The sequence below is a fragment of the Penaeus monodon genome, chromosome 1 (genome assembly GCF_015228065.2).
Source record: "Penaeus monodon isolate SGIC_2016 chromosome 1, NSTDA_Pmon_1, whole genome shotgun sequence".
NCBI classification, from domain to species: Eukaryota; Metazoa; Arthropoda; class Malacostraca; order Decapoda; family Penaeidae; genus Penaeus; species Penaeus monodon.
Window position 1 is genome coordinate 2,548,960 of NC_051386.1, and position 21,262 is coordinate 2,570,221.

General features: G+C 37.2%; 1 protein-coding gene across 1 annotated transcript; it reads right to left on the reverse strand.

The window, feature by feature from the left end:
* Positions 1 to 718: 718 nt before the first annotated feature.
* LOC119580067 (tyrosine-protein kinase Dnt-like) lies at positions 719 to 14,886 on the reverse strand. The gene is made up of 12 exons (XM_037928012.1): positions 14,647 to 14,886; positions 10,198 to 10,325; positions 8,553 to 8,696; positions 8,052 to 8,145; positions 6,810 to 6,999; positions 6,346 to 6,569; positions 5,660 to 5,818; positions 4,314 to 4,476; positions 2,967 to 3,095; positions 2,478 to 2,637; positions 1,925 to 2,061; positions 719 to 918 (listed from the first exon to the last, which is right to left on the reverse strand). Exons 1-12 carry the CDS (start codon positions 14,744 to 14,746, stop codon positions 807 to 809), a joined length of 1,740 nt encoding a protein of 579 aa, XP_037783940.1. The 5' UTR covers positions 14,747 to 14,886; the 3' UTR covers positions 719 to 806.
* Positions 14,887 to 21,262: the final 6,376 nt, after the last annotated feature.

Consider the following 21,262-nt stretch of genomic DNA (forward strand, 5'->3'; position numbering starts at 1 on the left):
ACTCCACTACACAGCATCTCATAAAAATCATAGTTCAAAGAAACTAATAAAAAAAACAATACAACTACATCCCACCAAGAATACTTGTCTCAGTTAAAAAATTGTGAACTTTAAAAAGTTAACCCATTTTCCATCTTTTACCTGAAATACAGTGGAATGTCCCTTTAAGAATATACAAACAAAAACAATCAAAGTCACCACCTCCTTGAAATAAAGATAAGAGAAGCAGAAAAATGGAGATAAAAAGAAGAATTAGAACAGTAGGTGAAGGTATTTTCATAAGGCAATGCAAAATATTAGCTCCTCTTGGTTCACACACTAAAAAGCACTAAAATGCTCACAACTATGCAAGTCCAGGTACTTCATCATCATTTGTATACTTCTGAATGGAGTAGATAATAGGGAACTGGCTTTAACATGAAGCTTTTACAGACCCAGCAAAGTCACAAATGACTCTACATCTTCTAAAGTCATCAAGCTTAAGAAAACTCTCAGGTTCACACCAAATCAAGGCATTAAACCTGCAGTCAATCATTTTGGGTGAACAATATCTGTAAACACAGGTTAACCATTATCTATTAGTCCACAGAAAACTGAGCAAGATTCAAAAACTCACCTCTTGCACATAAAACCATGTCTGTCATTTCTGTAACATAGTCAACGCATTTTTTCCTTCTTCATTTTCTTGATTTTACTTACAATTTCCAATAACAAGCCATTTCCATTACTTAATCTCACTCTTTTTATTTGTTTCCCAAAACTTTCCTTCTTCTCCATGCCACCAATTAGCCATAGTCCAGTTGGTGTCACACATATCTATCGAGGTGCTGCTGGAAGTTTGTGAGGTAGATCACTAGCTCATCTACAGTGGGTCTCTCCCGTGGTGCCGTTGTCCAGCAGAAGGTCATGGCCTTGAATCTGTCCATTAAAGTTTACCAGTCAGTCAGTACAGCATATAGCTACAAATGATACACATTTAAAACTTCAAACATAACATTCCATTGTTTTCTAAAAAATGTGATAAAATGAGAAACTTGCACTGCGGACTAGGACTAACAGAAAACATGACATTTCATACTTTAAATCACTAACCAAGAAAAATAAGTTTAGTCTAGTTCTGCTCAATCTTTATTAAATTTACTTGTTTTTTACAATGAAAGCCTGAACTAGACCTCACTCTTCTAATAGCTCATTTAATTCACATTGCTTCATTATGATGCAGGAGGAACTTGGTACAATTATGCCATTGTATCATTAGTGCAAGTTACAGAGCTACAACATGCCCACATCATTAGTGTATGTACCCCAGCTCAAATTTTACAAACCTAAACTATCCAACCCTATTCTAACTACTTACTTACCTACCTCCCTACCTACCATCCCTTCCATTTGCTTTCCTTGCCTTTCCATGTCATGTTAAACAGTACCTAACCTATCAACTTCTATATCACAGATATCATATATTAACTTCTCAGCCACAACTCCCTCAAAATCATTTGCCAGTGTTAACCAGACCAAAATGTGTAGCTGCAAAATATACCACAGCAATGCATATCATATTCATTCTGTTTAAACTTGGCTTGCAATACATCTGTGTGGGGAAACAGAGAAACTGATTTCAAGAATATTAATAATCCCCTTTGCTTCCTTCAAACCAACCCTTTAACATTTACTCTATGAATGAAGGTAATGTCAAATTCTATTTTAGCTTCTGAATTTCAAAATCAAGTATTCTCTTGCACAGCTATAAAGGATGGTGAAAAGACAGTCCACCTCTTTCTCACAATAAGTGACTGCAAAACTGCTAACACATACCAACATTACTAACAAAAACTGAATAATATTCAGAACAAGACAGTCCACTATTAATAGCATTACTTAATTAAAAACCCAAAACAACATTTAAAACATGCTCAATACTTACAGCTCATCAGGGCAGTTTATTGGCTGTGCAAGGCGAACCCCTTGGCGAAGGACAGCAGACATTTCAAAGGGATCTATTTCTGCATAAGGCTGCTGGCCAAGAGTCATCACCTCCCACAGCAGAACACCCCATGACCACTGTGGGTAAATACATTTAGTTATAATACACAACCATAAATGAAAATTTATGGAGTGAGAAAGAGACTGAAATGCTGTAAATACAAATACTTTATCTCATTCAATGAGAAAAATATATTACTCGCTTCTTGAATACTGTCATTAAGAGTAGATCTCCAGGAAATAAATCTGTATCAAAATAAATTGATCAAACTCACCTACAGTGAAACATTTAGTAAATATCTAATAAATAATTTGTTTTCAAATAATTCAGTTTATCAAAATCATTTCAACTGAGAATTATAATTTTCAAAAGTGCAGTAAAGCCAAACAAATGTGGAACACACATGATTATAATAACTTTTCTGAACATTAAAAAAAAGCTTGGCTGAATTTAACATGAACACAAACATATCCTTATTGAAAATAACACCAACCACATCTGCTGCTGGAGTGAAGACCTTATGTGTCAGGCTTTCCAAAGCAAGCCACTTGATAGGTCTGTTTTCGTTGTCTCCTAAACAGTGATAGTCACTTGGAAAGAGATCCCTGGCGAGCGCACAGTCTGTGAGCTTCACATGGAGCCCTTCATCAACACTGTAAAAGAAAAGAAAATAATAATTACAGAAAAATTAACTCTTGACTACACTGACATCGACTTGGTTGCTCAATCTTGGCAATACTAGATGTTGCCTTGAGCCAGCCCATCAGCTTGGAGGAAGGCCCAGGGTGAGTCGCATATTCTTACTTTGTGTTCAAAAAGTTTTTTAAAAAACATATATCTGTGTTTATCTACCTATACACAAGCATTGCTTGTAAATGACCAAAATTATTGGTAAAAGCAAAATCCAAAATAGCTAAATACCAAAAAAAGCAACCATTACCTAAATACCCATATTTCTTAAAATATAGTTTCATCTACTTACACACAGTTGCGAGTAGCTACATCCTTGTGCAGCAACAGCCGCGAATGCAAGAATGACAGAGCTTGTAGAACTTGAACACCCACACCCACAACTTCCCTTGTGACCAATGTATGACAGCCTTGAAGAAATCTGAAAGGATATATAAAAACATATACATCAAACTACTTTTTTAAAATGTGTAAAAAAAAAAAGAAAAAAAAAAAAATCTGATTAGTTACAGTCTAAAATCCCAATTTTATCAACACACAAAAATGCACGCACGTGCATGAATGCACGCACATGCAAACACACACAACACACACACACACACACACACACACACACACAACACAAACACACACACACACACACACAAAATGCATATGTACATGTGTGTGTGTTTATGTTTGTGTTTGTGTGATATATATATATATATCTATATATACTCAACACTCTCAGCCCAACCTGGAAACTATCAGCTAACACCCTCAGTCAGGTACCTAGATCTATCAGCCAGGCAATTAACCCCAAGCTTGGCACGTATGTATACCAACCTCACACCTAACCCTCAGCCTAACTCTCACAGCAAGCACTTAATCCTCTCATCCAGGCACCTAACACTCTCATCCAGAATGTCTGTCAAAATTGAGGTATATACAAATAATGAAAATTTAACCCTTACTCTGCAATGTTTTTGAATGATAGAATAAAGGATATATCTATGCATATTATTGTCAAAAGAAAAAAAGGGGGAATATCTACTCTCACATGATATGACAGATGCAAAAGTGCTCAGGGTCTTGAAAAACAAACATTGTTGCTAAAGATATTTGAATGGTTCTCATATAGTTCACTTCTACACTAAAAAAATAATTTTTGTGCATCATTTCTCTTTTTTTCTGCAATAAAATGGCAGAATTGTGAACTTTCATAGTGGGTGGGAGGATGTAAACCTAGCTTAACCTAATCTATCCCTCCCAAAAGCATATTATCTCTACTTGTCACCAGGATGTCAATTGGTGCAAATGTAAACTTCATTTTGTTACTCAATTCCTTGATTTTTTGGAATATTATTTTTTAAGCACTATTAACATTACTGTTATTGTTATTATTATTATGGTTGATTTTATGATACCCATAATATTCTTAAGACTATAAACAGTAATATTTTTTCTTAATAATTTCCATTAATTGTTGAAAGGGATAAACAGGTGAGACTGAGTAGGACTGGTAACTGACTCCTTGGTGACTGAGCACTTCTGGAGCCATCTATGTAAAAAAGAAATCAGTGATCCTCAGCTTCAAACCATTATCCACAAGCAAAGTCTAGTACAAACGTTTACAAGCAGCTATGAATAATCAATTCACCTTTTGAGATTTCCTTGTGAAGACCTTGGGAAGATGATGCATGGTGGAGCCTCTGGGGGGGTGACTACTGCTCCCAGAACCCCTAGAAGCTGGTCATGGTTCAGGCCTGCTAACATCACCCCTTCACTTAGCAACACTGATCGCTGTACCTCACTAGATCCATCTGTTGCAAGTAAAAGTGATAACATTATATTCTTGATACAAAAAAGAGGTAGCATAGGTTTCAGTAATTTGTAATCATTATTTTGGATGACAGACCAGTTTCTTGCCCCATAGCAAAATCTGTACCCTTATTTAAATATGCTTTAGGCATGGTAAAATTTCAGAAGACTTAAAAAATAGAAGGTCCCAATTAGTCTTAAATGATTCTTTTCAAAATTCGAGGACAAAAAAGGAAAAACATAACAGCTGTTTACTGGAGAATATCTCTTTAAATGGACCTGGCTCAAATTTTGGGTGAATATCCTAATATGAAGAAATGAAAAAAATATGAATTTTTGGCACCTATTCTTTTTTTCTCTGAACTAAAAAAAAAAAAAAAAAAAAAAAAAAAAAAAAAAAAAAAAAAAAAAATTATATATATATATATATATATATATATATATATATATATATATATATATATATATATATATATATATATATATAGATATATAGATATATATATTTATATATATATACTTATATATATATACTTATATATATATATTTATATATATATAAATAAATAAACAAATAAATAAATAATGGCTATGTTAGTCACTTTTAGCAGAAGCCGAGAACATAGTACTATTCAACATGGTTCTGATACATGAACTGCATGAGACTAAGCACATATTTTTCAGTGAAAGAATGTAAGAGCAAAAACTGTACTTCTACATTTATCTAAGTAATATAAAATCTTACAATAGCAATTCCACATATTGTTCAGATTCATATTATAACTAAATGTTTTTTTTTTTCTTTTTCTTTCTTTCTATTTTATCAAACATGTCTCCTGTCTTCAGCTGCGAGGGACATGGGATATAGCAGATAACTAAACCCATAAGCGTGTATGCACACAAGCACACACACGCCTACAAACCTACATACCCACATACCTGGGACCCCCCTGGGATCAAGTATGCACATTCCCTACTACTGATCACTCCCTAACTATTACAAATTGCATTCATCAAATTTTGTCAATAAATGAAAATATTTACATTATTGGTCTTTTTCTTATTACTATTTCTATGAAGCAAAGCATATTTTATTCTAAGCACAATACTCAGTAGTTCAAAAATAGTTCAAAATAAAGCAAAAACAACCTTTTTGGGGGGAAAAGAAAAAGAAAAGGAACTTACCAATGACTGTTTTTACAGTGACACTGAGGGGTTGCTTCTGGTCAGGGGGTTGGTACACTGCATGGTACACCCTGCCAAAGGTGCCTTCCTGCTCCACCTCCAACAGCTTGAGCGTTTCCTTGCTGACACTGAGACCTGTTAACTTGGCCGATATATCACCTGAATGAGACAAAGAAGGATCTTAAGCCCAGTTCCACTCAACCCTGGTCCCAGAGCCTGGCTGCCTGGGACCAGGTTCCATTACAATGCAAAGGGCTGGCAAACCTAGGTTGGCTTCAAAACATTTTTCATTGTGTTACAAGTGCATAACAATATCAGACTTCTAAGATAATTATAGATTATATATAAAAAAAAACTTGATATGAGACCAGGACACTCTAGCTCTGGTTCACCTAGGTCCCTTGATAATGTCCCTTGGCCTCAGCAAAATGGCTATAAACCCATAACTGGGCCAAATCCCAGAATCAAGGCTTGTTAAACTATGGTTTTACTAAATTCTGAAAATCTAAAATGAAAACCTAACCCTTTAACAGTGGAGTCTGGTCAACCCTTTACTTTCTGTCATATAAACAGCTCAAGTCTTTGAGAGGCATACAATTTCCAGTACATTACCAATGGAGGAATTAAAGTTACAAAGACCTCTTAACAACTCTTCTCCATCCCTCGACTACCTCTATCCCACTTACTTAGCCTGGGATCTGTGTACTGTGGCTCAGGACTGCCTGTGGTGGTGGTTGTGGTAGCTGTTGTATTTGTTGGTTGTGGAGATCTCCGTAGCTCACTGAGAGAGGACTGGGAGGTCTTGCCTGCTCCTCCACTGTCTCCGCTGACTTGATTGTTAGGGACATTTCCACCACCTGCTGTACTTCTGCCAACGGTTCTTTGCTCAGAAGCACCTGTGCCACGTCGTCTGCAATGAACGTAAGTATATTTATGCACAATCCAGTTTTATGATAGTTCCCTACAGATGAACAGAGAAATTACTTGCCAAATATGATAAAGGTACATAGAGAAAATTATCAATTCAATAAATGATCACTTTAATCACATATATTACAAACATATTTCAACCAAACATTTTGAATCTTAACCATACAGTTAGGAAAGAATCAACATAAAATAAAGATCCAATAGCATATTTCTCCCTCACCTGCCAGTGTTTGGCCGTGCTTTATTGTTCTTTATATGATTAAATATGGCGAGGAAGGCCACAACCAGAAGGAAGACTCCCAGACAACTAATGGTGATGTAGACCACAGTAGTGGAGTGTCGTGCTTCCAGAATCTCCACTGAAATCCCATCAACTTCTCCTTCGCGTTCTGTTATTCCACCAACCTTTCCTTTATGTGTTAGATAATTGTAATTCCTTTTAATGCAAAGTTCAAACTTTAACTTATATATATTCAGAAAAAAAAAAAAAATAAAAAAAATAATAATAATTATAACTTTCATCATTGGAAACATGTCACTGCTTCTGAAATTCTGATATTTTGAGCCTACATAAGAACAACATTCCTAAGATATCTCTGAAGAGCACAATCCTTCAGTCCACCTTACCCCCCCCCCCCCCTTTTTTAACGGTAGGTTCATATTTGAGCCGCCGTAAATTTGGTATTTAATTTTTGAGGACCTCTATTTTACTTATTAGAAAAGTACGACTACCTGTTTTATCAAATAGTTACTGACCATAGGACTAAACAAAGTTGGAAAAATTACCTCTTGTATAAGTGAAAATGGGTAAGATTTTCAAACTAACATATCAGCAAATTTCATGTATTGCATTATAACACATAATCACTGTAGTATATGGACCACTAAATCATGCAATAACATGCACAATGAAATATAAATAACAAAATTTCACAAAGCCACTATGTGAAAGAAAAGGGGTTCTTAAAAAAATGCATCTCTTGTAGTAGTAGTGTAGTAGTAAGGTTTAATAGTCTCAATGGCTTGGAGAGGCATAGATGGAAGACTGGCAGAAAGGGAAGTTTACCAAATACTAAAGAGAAGGCACAGAGGTTGGAAAACAGCCTGCTTGACTGTGACTGCTCAATAAAGGCTGCTCTGATTTTAGGAGTTAATTGTGTGTAATGAAATGTTTAATGAATGAAAGCACACCACAATGATTCTTCTTATCTCACTCACATTTTACTCAAATATAATAAAACTTAACATTTGTCCAATATTGAAGGTTTGTCTACTGAATATGAAAACTTAAATTAAGGTTTTATGTACATGGTGATGTGCAAAGTATAGGCAGGTACAACCATCCATTTATAACTGTTCAACCCAAGAACATTTCCAACCAATTACTACATCGAAGGGGAAATAAAATTCCATCCGGCTAAAGAAAATCTGAAGTTTGAATTATATTTGAAGATCTACTAACCTCTCAAACATATTTTCTTTCTTCGAATGTTGAGCGTCGTTGTATTTACCAATGATGTACTCATTGGCACTTTTAAGGTTATTGTCACATCCACCTAAAAAAAAGATATTTAAATTCATGCATCAGATTAATTTTTCATTACGATGAGTTTTTTCATTTCTAACTTTACTTATTTTAGCAATGATGATTTTATCTATATTTTTGAGATGATAATTTAAAAGGTTATCATCAAAACTCATTCTAACTTTAATATTTCACTTGAAACTGTAGCGATTACTCATCACTTTTACTTTTAAAAAACATGACATTTAACAAAATGTCTATTTATAATTAACATTACCTATAACTTAAAGTATTTATTAATACAAAGCTATCCAAAAACACTTTTAAATCTATTATTTAATAGAACCTTATTAGTGCCTTAGACTTCCAAACAAACACAAAAATTTAAGCTGCACCTCCTTATAACAGAGTGCTTTTAAGAGAACAGCTGCAGTTTACCTGAGTGGTTAGTTTGCCAGTGCAAATCAACCTTATTGTCCAGGATGAGGGATATGTTGGCACTATACTCTGATCACTTATGTTGTACACAGGGGGTGCCAGAGCTTCACGATTACCAACTTGAACTGACATATTATATGGCATCTAGGAGAAGAAAGAATAAATAAAGGGGCAGCTGCATATCTTTGGCAATAATGACACTTATGAACTACATTCATTAACCCCTGGCAAATATGCTATACATAAAAAGAAGACTTGCATCACAATTTCTTATAATAGGAAAAAAAGGGTCTTCCAGATTTTCTTAATTTTTTATTTATTTATAGGTGCTCTGGTGTTCTGCACCTCATGGGAATAAATCTGTGTGGGTGCCCAATGAGGTCATTCAGAGTGATGTTTTATGTAATCTTACACTTCTGTCATGTATACTGAGCAAAAATCCCTTTATAAATAATCATTTGCGTTTTCTCTATCGAAAAGTCTACTATGACAGTTAGTGACACATGACCAAATATACCTTAGAGGCCCACTGTGGAAGATCTGTTGTGATGTCACTTTAATCAAGGATATCACCTTCATTTTCCTTTTTAGATACAGCACCATTCCTCATGTAAATGAACTCTAAACTTATGTATATGATGCACATGTTGAAACTGAATCTTATTTGCCACATTTATATAAAAGAAACTTCAAAAGTTTACATTTTTTAAAATTTTCTGCATTGATTATAAATCATTGGGAGGATTCTTTCATCATAAGACCCTATTACCTTCCTGTGATCCATATCAACATGTAATGTCAAAATGTAAGTCTTCTTCCCTCCAGTAAGTTCATAAAAGTAAAATTTGCTGACTAGGATTAAAAGCCCTATCACACTTGTACTTTTTCTGTAAATTTTTGCATTTCTTCTTGAGTATGAGGCTTTCTGTGTGTATCACATGCATATGGAACGCCTCCTAGATGAAGACGCTAGCAACCATTTCTGTCTGATTAATTTCCATCATGATCTTGTATTACAGAGGATTTATACAACTGGAATGTTTTTATTAGTTAATTAGATAGAATAAGTAAATGGAAACATAAGTTAATATTCTAGAATATTACTATATACAATATACATTCCCATATTTCTATAAAATAACATAATATGAATGAGATGGTGCATGTGATTCCCAGGACCTCACTCAGATGGCACCATGTTTACTATTTTAGTAGTGTTATAAGGTCAGTCCATTCGCATCAGGAAAATTCATACAAAAATGTAAAAACTGAAGAAAAAAGTTCTAGTGTGATGGGGCTTTAATTATTTGGCAGTTCAGATTTACTCTTGTTAAGACTGCCCACTTATTTTTTGCAGGACATGTTTATGTCTGAGTATAACTCATTCTCAACACCCTAACTATAACCCTGAACCTTCCTAACTGCTTCTCATATTTATTACTTGTAGCATGGATTTCCCTTTCTTTAACTTTGCAACACATCTTAGGTAATTTTTACCTCACAAAAAAAATATATATATATAACAAATAAAAAACACATAAAGAGAAGGAATCCTTTCTCTGTTACACACACCTAAAATCCTAACCTCACACCAAATACTAATCAAAGCAAGCCTTTCAACCTACCAAAAAGAAGGTGATCTTACCGTCATTCCTCCCAAGGCCTGCCAATGGAAGGTCAGGAGGTCGACGTGCGGCGGCACAACCACTACGTAGCCCAGGGCATATCTATTCACTGTTCCGTTTTGGACATACCACAGCTGGGAACTCACACCTGCAAGAAGAAGTTTATGCTTGATTATCTTTTGTTACATTTATTCTTTAGAGCAAATACCATGCAACATCCAGTATAGGTGTAAATAAATTTTTTATATATCTTTTTCATTCCATATTATACATCTTTTATGCTGTATTCTTTTAAAATAAAAAATACTTCTGGGAATATTACCACACAAAAGTCTTGTATGGTCATAAGCCAAATCTGAATTGCAAACAATTTTACACATTAAAATGGTGTCTGACTATTTCCACAGACACAAAAAAACATACAGATATATGTACACACTCACTCACTCACTCACTCACTCTCTCTCTCACTCTCTCACTCTCTCTCTCTCTCTCTCTCTCTCTCTCTCTCTCTCTCTCTCTCTCTCTCTTCACTCTCACTCTCACTCTCACTCTCACTCTCACTCTCACTCTCACTCTCACTCTCACTCTCACACTCACACTTCTCTGTTTTAGATACTCTTCCTCACTTCCTTTCCCTCTTCCCCCTTACAAGCCAAAAGTTAGTCTGCATGATCTTAATTTTGGCTTTACTGTATAATAAGCATTAAAATATATGATGGCAAAAGCTTGTGTAGTTCATGAAGAGAGCTTCTGCGAGGTCTTTCTGTGACAGTTAGTGCAGGCAACCATCCTCTACTAGAAGGGCATTTAAACTCCTATACATGGTCTAGGAGGCTTGGACTTTGTGGATCATGAGTATACATCGCATTCAAAATAGAAAACGAAAATCCTTGGGAAAAATCATGCCATATTTGACAGGCATGCCGCAAACATGAAGGAAAGGTATGCAAAAAAATGAAATATGATGCAGCCAAATTCTAATCCAAAGCCACCGGGGAAAATGCTGTGCTCAATTTTTTTTTTTTCGTGAAATGTCTCTGCACATAGATAGCTCTGCTAGTGCTTAGCCACAAGGGAGTTAATTAGTAGACCTTGTGATCTTACTTCATTTCACCTTTCCTTGAATTGGCAGAACATATTTTTACTAATGTTATGAATATTGATGGTATTATTTTTATAATAAATATTACAATTACCATAATGTTATAAATATTAGTATCCGCAAAATATGATAATGTAAAATATTTTCGTAAATCAAGGAAAAGGGTAAATGGACGAGACAGACAGTACACGTAACTGGCTCATTGGTGACTTAGTACAGGTGTAGCCATCTATGTGTAAAAACAATTTATAAAGTAAAATCAAAGTAGGCATGGCATGTACGTATATGCCATGCCTGTCGCCACTGGGTTAAGACATTGGGAAAATGTGTTCATTGTGTTTCTAATATTTTGCATGAGCAGTTGACTACATGCATGATATCAAACTTGTGGCTTGATAATATGGGTAAAAGTCTTTGTCATAGGATTAAAAAAAGAGCTACTACAAATGTTTTCTAAACATTTGCCAAAAACTACTTAACATAAAATATAGGCAAATATGAAATGACTTTAATTGAATATTCAAAAAGATAATAATCCGAGTATGATGTTGGACTTGCCACTGACAACACTGTCAGCATCTACACACAGCATTGTCAACAGTAAAATAACAATGTGATTTCAAGGGCATCTGGTATATCAAAGATATATCAAATTTGTCTTCTAGTATCCATTTCTAATACACATAAAATCAACTTACTATTCAAACCAGTAATGAATTAAAAGCTTTAGCAAATGACTCTGTCCAAATTTTTTACTAATACTCAAGCCAACAGACTTGAGAGGCAATTCTGTGAATCTATGGCTTCTGGTGAAAATACATATTTCCCCTATGATATCAACAAGGGAGAGGAATTGGATTATGTTTCTGCTAGATCCACATAGTTCAGCTATTGGTAGGTTTGGAAAATTACACAAATAAAATGCTGAAATGCAATAATAAGATCATACACCAGGAAGAAAGGTGGCAACAACCCCATCTCCTGAAGGAGTTACAGGGGGCAGAACCCTCTGTATATCATACATGTTTAATCAGAAAGACATCTGCTTATAAAATCATTACTGTCACCATAATGTATCCTGAATTTACACGGCAACTTCCCATGTATACTTTATACCCAGCTATTGGACTCCCATTTTTGTTGGCTGCCTCTGATCAATGTACTACTAAAAATTATAGTACACATCTTAGGCAATTCATTACCACCAATTTTATCAACATCAACAATATTGTCAGTTTTAAGGCCAGGTTCAACTAGCCAGACTTAGCCCTGGTCCCAGAGTCTCCTCTGACTTGCATATGGCTTACCATTAACAACTTATAGAGAAATACTTTACATGTAGTGTTTTCAGTCTTTAATGCAGCCTACTGCTTAACCTATTCCATACAGTTGTGTGAAACTAAAACTAACCTCGAGCAGCTCAGCTTCCTGTTTCTATTCCATTATAACTGCATAATAATACTTAACAATTTCTAAGATCATCACAGACTAAAAATGATGAACTTTTTATTCTACTATTGTATTCTTTCTTTCACACCAAATTGGTCTACCCAAATTTAACATTCACTCATCTTCTCATCCTTGGTTATTTTCACACAAATTTGTACTCATATTGGGTATCGATATCACAGTACAACCCACCATTAGATATTAACCCATCACTGCTGGGTCACACGTACCACCAACATAACAAACCACTTGGTCTGTGGGGTAAGCCTGTACACACGGTGATACGCCAGAGCGCTTGGAGTGGGACATTCACCTTGATATAGCGGACTCCCACGCCTGTGTCTGACCTGAGTTTTATCATGCTCAGGGATTTCTGTTACCCAGCAGCGAGGGGTCAAAAGACATCTAGGATATTATATTCCACAATACTGTGTACCAGACACACACACACACACACACACACACACACACACCACACATACACACACACACACACAAACACACACACACACACACACACACACACACACACACACACACACACACACACACACACACACACACACACACACACACACACACACACACACACACACACACACACACACACACACACACACACACACACACACAAAAAAAAAAAAAAAAAAAAAAAAAAAAAAAAAAAAAAAAAAAAAAAAAATAATAATAATAATAACCAATACAATAAAACATTTCCATTACATCACAGCAGCCTGTCTTGCCTCCAATCACAAAACTAGTTTTGGCTGTTGTGAGATTTTGCGCAAAAAGAAAAGCATATGGCATAGATTTAGGTGTCAATTTAAGTTAGCCCTTTAGTCACAGATATCGTGCAATGGCTGCGGTGGATGAAGTCTCTGTGATGTATCCCATGCCACAAGCTCACTGAACAGAGCTTGTCTTTCTCTAACAGGAGAGACATCATTTGTCACTATTAGATACAGGCAATTAAAAGGGAAAAGAAACCATTACTTTTTTTTTATGAAATACAAGTATTAGCTATTAGGTGCCTAATGTTGTGCATGAAGTACCGAATGAGCTGGATGTATATAGCGGACACTGCTGATGCCGATTTTAGATGTTTGGTCTAGTTAGTTATAGTTACGTTAGGTGTGGTTAGTTCACTGTGGTTTAAAATCTCAGAAACTTGGTTTCTAACAAAAATAACCAACTTCTTCCATAACACTTCAAAGTCTATTAGGCTAAATTTATAGATTAGTTCCAAATCTTTATGTCCAATCAACTTTGGTATCAAAGTACTCCTAACAAAATCTACTGAACAACTATAGTACTAACGGTGAGCAGAATCAATAAAGAAGAATACCTGAAAATGTCCATTCTAAGTATAATGACTCGACAACATGCGTGGCAAGGACTGATCACCTCGCATGCCTCTGCCTCTGATGAGTCAAGACAGCACTCACAAGGCACATAACTCAGACCTACTCTAGCTCTATCATGCTAATCAGATGTGGTATAAATGTCACACTCCAAGCAGGGAGCTGGGGGGTGGCACTCTCGTAAGGAGGATTATAGCAGGCACAGAACCCACACAATGACAAATATACTATAATAATGCATAATATAACCTCGCCCACAATTAATACAGATCATGAGGAATCTATCTTTGACAAATGTCATGAATTTTCAGATGCAGATCTAATCAGGAAGCTGATCACTACTAGAAAGTGTAGGCAGCATTGTCCAATTCTAGGTCGGCATCAAGAAAATCTTGCGTTGTTCCCCAGAGAGCGAGCCCAGCACAGGCCCCAATGGCAATAATCCCAGACTTAATTAAGGTTCTAGACTAAGGCATGGAAGGAAAACACAGGATCTGGTGGTGGGAAAAAAAACACCAAACAATACCCATTTAAACGGTGTTAAAACGACCTACCGAGGAGTTTCTTGACGTCGTCAGAGTCGACGTAAAGGTTGAGCGAAGATGAACACTGATCAACCACCGCCATCACCACCAGCACAAAACACAACCTCATTTTACACAAACATGGGTTACATCTACACTCCGGATGTCACTATCACAGGAAGGGACGCTCATAGGAGAGTATGGATGCCTCTATCACAACAAAGTTCTAAAGGCAACAGGAACGCCTTGTCTTTCGCCAGACGCCATCATTATTTACATCCATTGTTCGATTCGCCTGTCAAGTTTGGCAGCGTATTCCGATTCTTCAGTAGTATTGATAAAATACCATATCTTCAGGCTGTGTCTTAGCATTCACACGAAGGAACGCTCAAAAAGGCGTATGAATGCGTCTTATAAAACAAAGTTCTGAAGACAATAGAAACGCCTGGTCTTTCGCCAGACGCTATTATTATTTACATCCATTGTTCGGTACGCTAACTAAAATGAGTATTATGTTATGACTCTTTATAATTGTGGATGAAAATAAGATTTTTCGGGTATTTGGTGTAATTCTATTACTTTTTTGCTGCACAAAAATTAACGAAGCCGAAGTCATTGACGTGTTCGAACTTAATGTTGTAAACAATCAAGAATTTGTCGTTTTCTGTTTTTTGTCAACCTCCGTTTTCTTTCCCGTAAATAGCACTAACTATTTTCTTTTAATTCTGAATTTTATTCTACCCATAGATTCGAATCGTTATGCTGAATGATCGCGCTTACTTTTTATATCATATTTTTTCTGTTATCCATTTTCTGGTTCGTGAAGGAGCTTTGTAAGATTTGTAAAATCATGTATCACAAATGATTAATCAAACGATGTAAATAAATATATTGAAAAGAACTTGCTGGTTGAAAAAAAAGAAAAAAAAAATATATATCGTTGTTGATAAATTTGCCTAAACAAAGTTTTATTATTTTTTTACAATGGATTAGATAATCTACTTAAGTAATCAATAAGAAAAATAGCAAAAGTAAATATTGAAACAAGTATTTATGAAATATAAAGAAAAAAGTGAATATACGGTTAGAAAATACTAGCTTACTATTATATAAAAATAACGATAATGAACTTCCAATTTCTCAAAACAAACATATGATGTCTTCAGATATTTAACCAATGCTTTACAGGTGCAAGAGTGATCAGTGATCAACATGCAGATGCAGTTATTTAAAATGATATAACAAGGTTATGAGCATCAATGTCTCATATGGGAATGTTTGATGTCCTAATCGAGACAGAGCCTTGGGCGATACAGGTCCAAAGGAGAAAAAAAATCTCAGAGAAAAATAAACACATACACACACAATAGCGGAAAAAACTGAATTGCATATGTTTGGATCAGCTAATTAGAGGCTATTCGTGGAGAGAGAGAGAGAGAAAGAGAGAGAGAGAGAGAGAAAGAGAGAGAGAGAGAGAGAGAGAGAGAGAGAGAGAGAGAGAGAGAGAGAGAGAGAGAGAGAGAGAGAGAGTGAGGAGAGAGAGAGAGAAGAGAGAGGGAGAGAGAGGAGAGAGAGGAGAGAGAGAGAGGAGAGAGAGAGAGGAGAGAGAGAGAGAGAGAGAGAGAGAGAGAGAGACGTTCGATTTCTTTTTAAGGAAATCTTGACTGCAGCAAGAACAGCCCTGCAACAAAGTGGATTATTGGATGGTATCTCTTTCACTAGCTATTTTTAGCATGTCGAGCGTATTTGCTGTAAACCTGGCATCATTAGTAATTATATAATGCTAAGTTCTTACGGACTTTTGACCTAGTTTATACATATTTCTGTATACTGTGTAACCTGCACAATTTCCGTATACAGGGGTGTTAAACAGGCAGCCCGCGATCCATATGCTATTTCAGTCTTACAGTAGGTCGTCTTGCATGATTAAACCAATTCTACGTCTTTTAAGGTTGTGTATACACTCTTACTTTTCTCATTATCATTATCATCATCATAACCATCATACTGCCTTAACAAGATGTGGATTTGATGTACACATGATCATCAGGCCCGCGTACTGTATACTAAGGTGAAATGTGGTCCCCCTGGGGTAAATGAGTTTGGCAGTCCTGTCGCATAATATGGGGGCGCAGTTCATAAAAAAAGGGGGATGGCAGCCACTTCTCTCTGGATCCGTTTTGTTCATTAGTTGATGTGCGAATGCGTATGTGTGTTTGTGATGGCTATGCTTTATTACATGTCATGTTGAAATCCGCCATAAAATTTTAACTGTAACTCATCAGTGTCATGTATTTTTATCAATATTTCTTATTGTTGTTATTATCGTCATTGTATTAATTTCCCATCACAAACGAAAGTAGAAAAAAACAAATTATTCTGATTATATATATATTTTTAAAGTTTCTGTTGTTTTATATTTTGTATGCTTTACTACAGAGCCTATTCAAGTAATCTCTAGTTGAGGCCAAAGGAAATACAGATCACTTTTTTGGGAGGATTACAGATTTCAGATTAGGGGTAGGTAATGCAACAGTGTGCAACACCATTAAGGCATGACAGATGATTGCAGTAAGAGTGCTAGTGGAACAGCTGAACAAAACATACTGAGGGGGTGAAGCTCTTCTCCATACGGTAAAATCAAAGTTTTACTTAACAGTAAATCAAATACAAACGCAATATCGAAATCTTCAGTAAGCTTACTGGCGTTTTTTCTGTGTTCTTATAATGTTTTGCGGAATGCCAGAATGCGGCTGTCGCGGTGTAAGCTAGTATGTTGGAAATCGATTGTATAGGGCGAATGCAAACGTTAATGCCTATATTTATATGTGTATTCATTATCATTTGTTAAAAAGTAGTAGCATCGTATCCTAGCGATAAATATTAACAGTATCGACTCAAGATTCTTCAAAGCCTCTCACTGCAAATGGCTACACGAATATGTTAGAGCGCAGAGTGGTGTACAGCCCCCAATTAACTCACCCCCACCCCGGCCGAGATTTTTTGCAACATACCAAGCTGTGAAGGCGTGATTCGTGTATTCATTTGATTGTTTCACCTGCGGCTACATCTCCATGTACCCTCCTTAGCAGATCAACCCACCCCCATGCAATTTCTCTAAAATCCGGCCCTTCATAGTCAATCATCGGTAGGATTATTGGGCCAGCATTACTTAGGACTGGCTGAATAAGAACATGCTTCGGCAGGAAGGCAAAAGGAGATTGAAATAAAGCTAGGGAGATAGAAGGTAAATATTTTCCAGGAATCACACTTGAATTGCTAAGAAAAAGGAACAAAAACTCTGTACGGGTAAAGGATGGGACAAACAGATGCATGAACTACTGAAGATCTTTTAGATACGATCCAGAAGCACACTCTTTATATATGGACGTGTGAAAGGAATTGATACAGGGACAATATATAATATTCTTGTATTTTGTCTTACTGTTTCTCATCATTATCTATATTTTCAAAGTATGCTCAAAGAAGACATTAAAACAGGTCCCTGAGAGCGACAGGTCTGGCCACTGTAGTTCACTGAACCTCCGTGGTCGCCCTTGATATATATATATATGTATATATATATATATATATATATATATATATATATATATATATATATATATATATATATATAACACACACACACACTCATTTATACATACACACGTATGTAAATACACACACACACACACACACACATAAAACACACACAAAACACACACACACATATCGTGTGGTGTGGTGTGTGTGTTTGGGGTGTTTTGTTGTGTGTGTTTGTGTGTGTGTGTGTATGGGTGTATATATATACATACATATTATATATATATATAAAATAATATATATATATATATATATATATATATTTATATATATATACTGTATATATCTAATCTATATCAATATCTATGCTCTCTTTAATATATATATATATATATTATATATATATAATATATATATTATATATATATATATTTATATGTGTGTGTGTGTGTGTGTGTGTGTGTGTGTGTAGGGGGATGTATGTGTATGTGTGTGTGTGTGTGTGTGTGTGTGTGTGTGTGTGTGTGGTTTGTGTGTGTGTGTGTGATGTGTGTGTGTATGTGTGTGTGTATGTATGTGTGTGTGTGTGTGTGTGTGTGTGTTTGTGTGTGTGTGTTCATGTAGTTGACCGGGTCTCTATACTGGGGTGGCTGACCAATGACCCTTCCCCAGAGAGTGGTTGTTCAGGTGATAGTTGTTAGTAGTTCTCGACTCACCATCATATCTATGAAAGACGATTTACCCAATCTATGCAAATATATTACCCAATAGATGCGCATGAGCACGCGTGCGGGCGGTGTGTGTGCATTCATGCACACACACACACACACACACACACACACACACACACACACACACACACACTTTGTATACCAGTTCACATAGGCCTATTCACCTCACACCAAACATATATACTAATACAAAAACACTACCTCTACATACCACACCTTTGTTAGACAGACAAAAACCCGGACCGACACCGCAGGCCTTCCGCCCGCGACGCCGTCCGTGTACACGGGTTCACTCGGTCTTCTCTATACTTCCGAGTACGTGGCAACCCTTGTGAGTTTCCTATTTCAATCTGTATAAAAGAGGGTTGCCTGCGAGCGACAGACAGACAGCCTACAGCACGCTGACCGGACTGAACCTCTGTCCGTCAGTTGTACCATCCTCTCATTACAATATATATCTACAAACAAGCAAGAGGTTGTTTCCCCCTTTAACGCTGCCCAAGATTTCTGCATAGTGCTGACGCGACTGCCTGCACTCTACCGCTCATGGGCCATCTTTTACAGGGGTTTGGCAGCGGGGGATTCGGCCCACAACAAACCCCTGCCTCCGGCCCTACAGACTCCTGCTCCGAAGCAACAGGCCCAACGGGACGCAGATCAAAATACCACACACAAGAAAGATCCCAAGAAACAAGCAAAGCAAGAAACCCCACGCATGTTTACATCTGACACACCGTTTTGCCCATGTGCTGACGTCCTGTCTCCAGCACTCACCAAGATGCAAACATATATTCATGCGTACCCCCGTTAAACAACGTTAATTGGCGCACTTCGCCCCAACGAGGGAATTATTTGGCCCACCCGTCCCCAACCGTGAGCCGAAGTCTGGGAATCCAGTGAAGTGGCACTGAGGTAGGAGCCCCATCCCTCCCCGCGCTGATGATCCACCACCTCCTCGTGCTGGTGATCCATCACTTCCCCGCGCTGACGATCTACTGCAACCCGTAATCAGCCCCCCAACCAACTACATATTCCAAGGTTAGTCAGAGTATTGTGTTAAGCGCATATTTTTTTTCAGTTAGGATATCTAGGTGATACTATTTTTCCTTGAATATTTCCATATTGTCCGATTTAATCCCGTACTTTACATATGCTTCAGTTTCCCCATTGAACAGAAAACGGCGCCCCCGCCCTCTCTCGCACTCACTCCTCGCCATTCACTATTTCCCTTTCAATTAGTGCATTCCATTTATATTTTTTCACTATCTCTTCCTAACACTCCATAATTTATTTCTCTTAAATCATATTCTACAATCTTGACTGATCCCCACTTTCACAGAAAACACAGGAAAAACACGAAATGTACAAACAAACGCACGAACCCACGAGTGACACCACTTTTTCCTCACCCACCTTCCCCTTCCGTGTTATTCCCTTTCCCTGTTTCCCTCTCCCCCGTTTGTCTGACCTTTCCCAAACATGCAAGAAAACAATTTCCTGGTAACTTATTACATATATGCTCTCTGATTGAACACTGTACTCACTTCATCACTGACTGACACTGAACATCAGACTTTCCAAAAACACCGTGACTTGAATTTTCCGCTGTCTCAGAACAAACGCACAGAGACTTTGACGAAGCTCAGCATATTTGACACTGATGGACTGGTCAGGGAATGTGTTTACTCTTTTCATGTAATCCTCTCAGGTGTCACATGTATTTGTATCTTGCGTCTTTCGCCGTTGTCGACGTCCATATCGTACGGGAAAAAACCTCCTCGTCTTTTATTCGCCCGTTGCAGGTTCTCACAGGACAAGATTGCCGTGCTTAGTGTGTTTGTATATGATCTCATTCCCCCCGGTAGAGCAAGATGTCTTTCGTTTTGTCTCCGTGGCGTTTTGCTGCCATACGCGCCCGTAACATTGTCATCTTTCAGGAATCGTACGTGCCCGCTGCCAAGCCAGCCACGCCTTCGTCTCAACCCCCCGGCTCAGGTTGCCGTACTGTGCCCCGTTGTTTTTGTAAAGCCTGAGGACGGTTTTCCCTCAGCACTCGCTCGCAGACACGAGGCCCGTGACGCCTCCATTTCTGTGGTTGTTTCAAAGCCTGAGGACGGTTTTTCCTCAGCACTCGCTCGCAAACACGAGGCCCGTGACACCTCCATTTCTGTGGTTGTTTCAAAACCTGAGGACGGTTTTTCCTCAGCACTCCGCTCGGCAAACACGAGGCCCATGACGCCTCCATTTCTGTGGTTGTTTCAAAGCCTGAGGACGGTTTTCCCTCAGCACTCGCTCGCAAACACGAGGCCCGTGACGCCTTCACTCCAGTAGTTGTTTCGAAGCCTGAGGACGATATGCCTCAGCACGGGCAC

What these genes read in the sequence shown, in the direction of transcription:
- LOC119580067 (XM_037928012.1), bottom strand. Translation starts at nt 14,746, where the DNA reads ATGAGGTTGTGTTTTGTGCTGGTGGTGATGGCGGTGGTTGATCAGTGT. An exon ending in AAAGAAAATATGTTTGAGAG is followed by an intron (nt 7,000 to 8,051) that starts GTTAGTAGATCT and finishes TAACACATAAAG; the next exon opens with GAAAGGTTGGTGGAATAACA. An exon ending in CACTGTAAAAACAGTCATTG is followed by an intron (nt 4,477 to 5,659) that starts GTAAGTTCCTTT and finishes TACTTGCAACAG; the next exon opens with ATGGATCTAGTGAGGTACAG.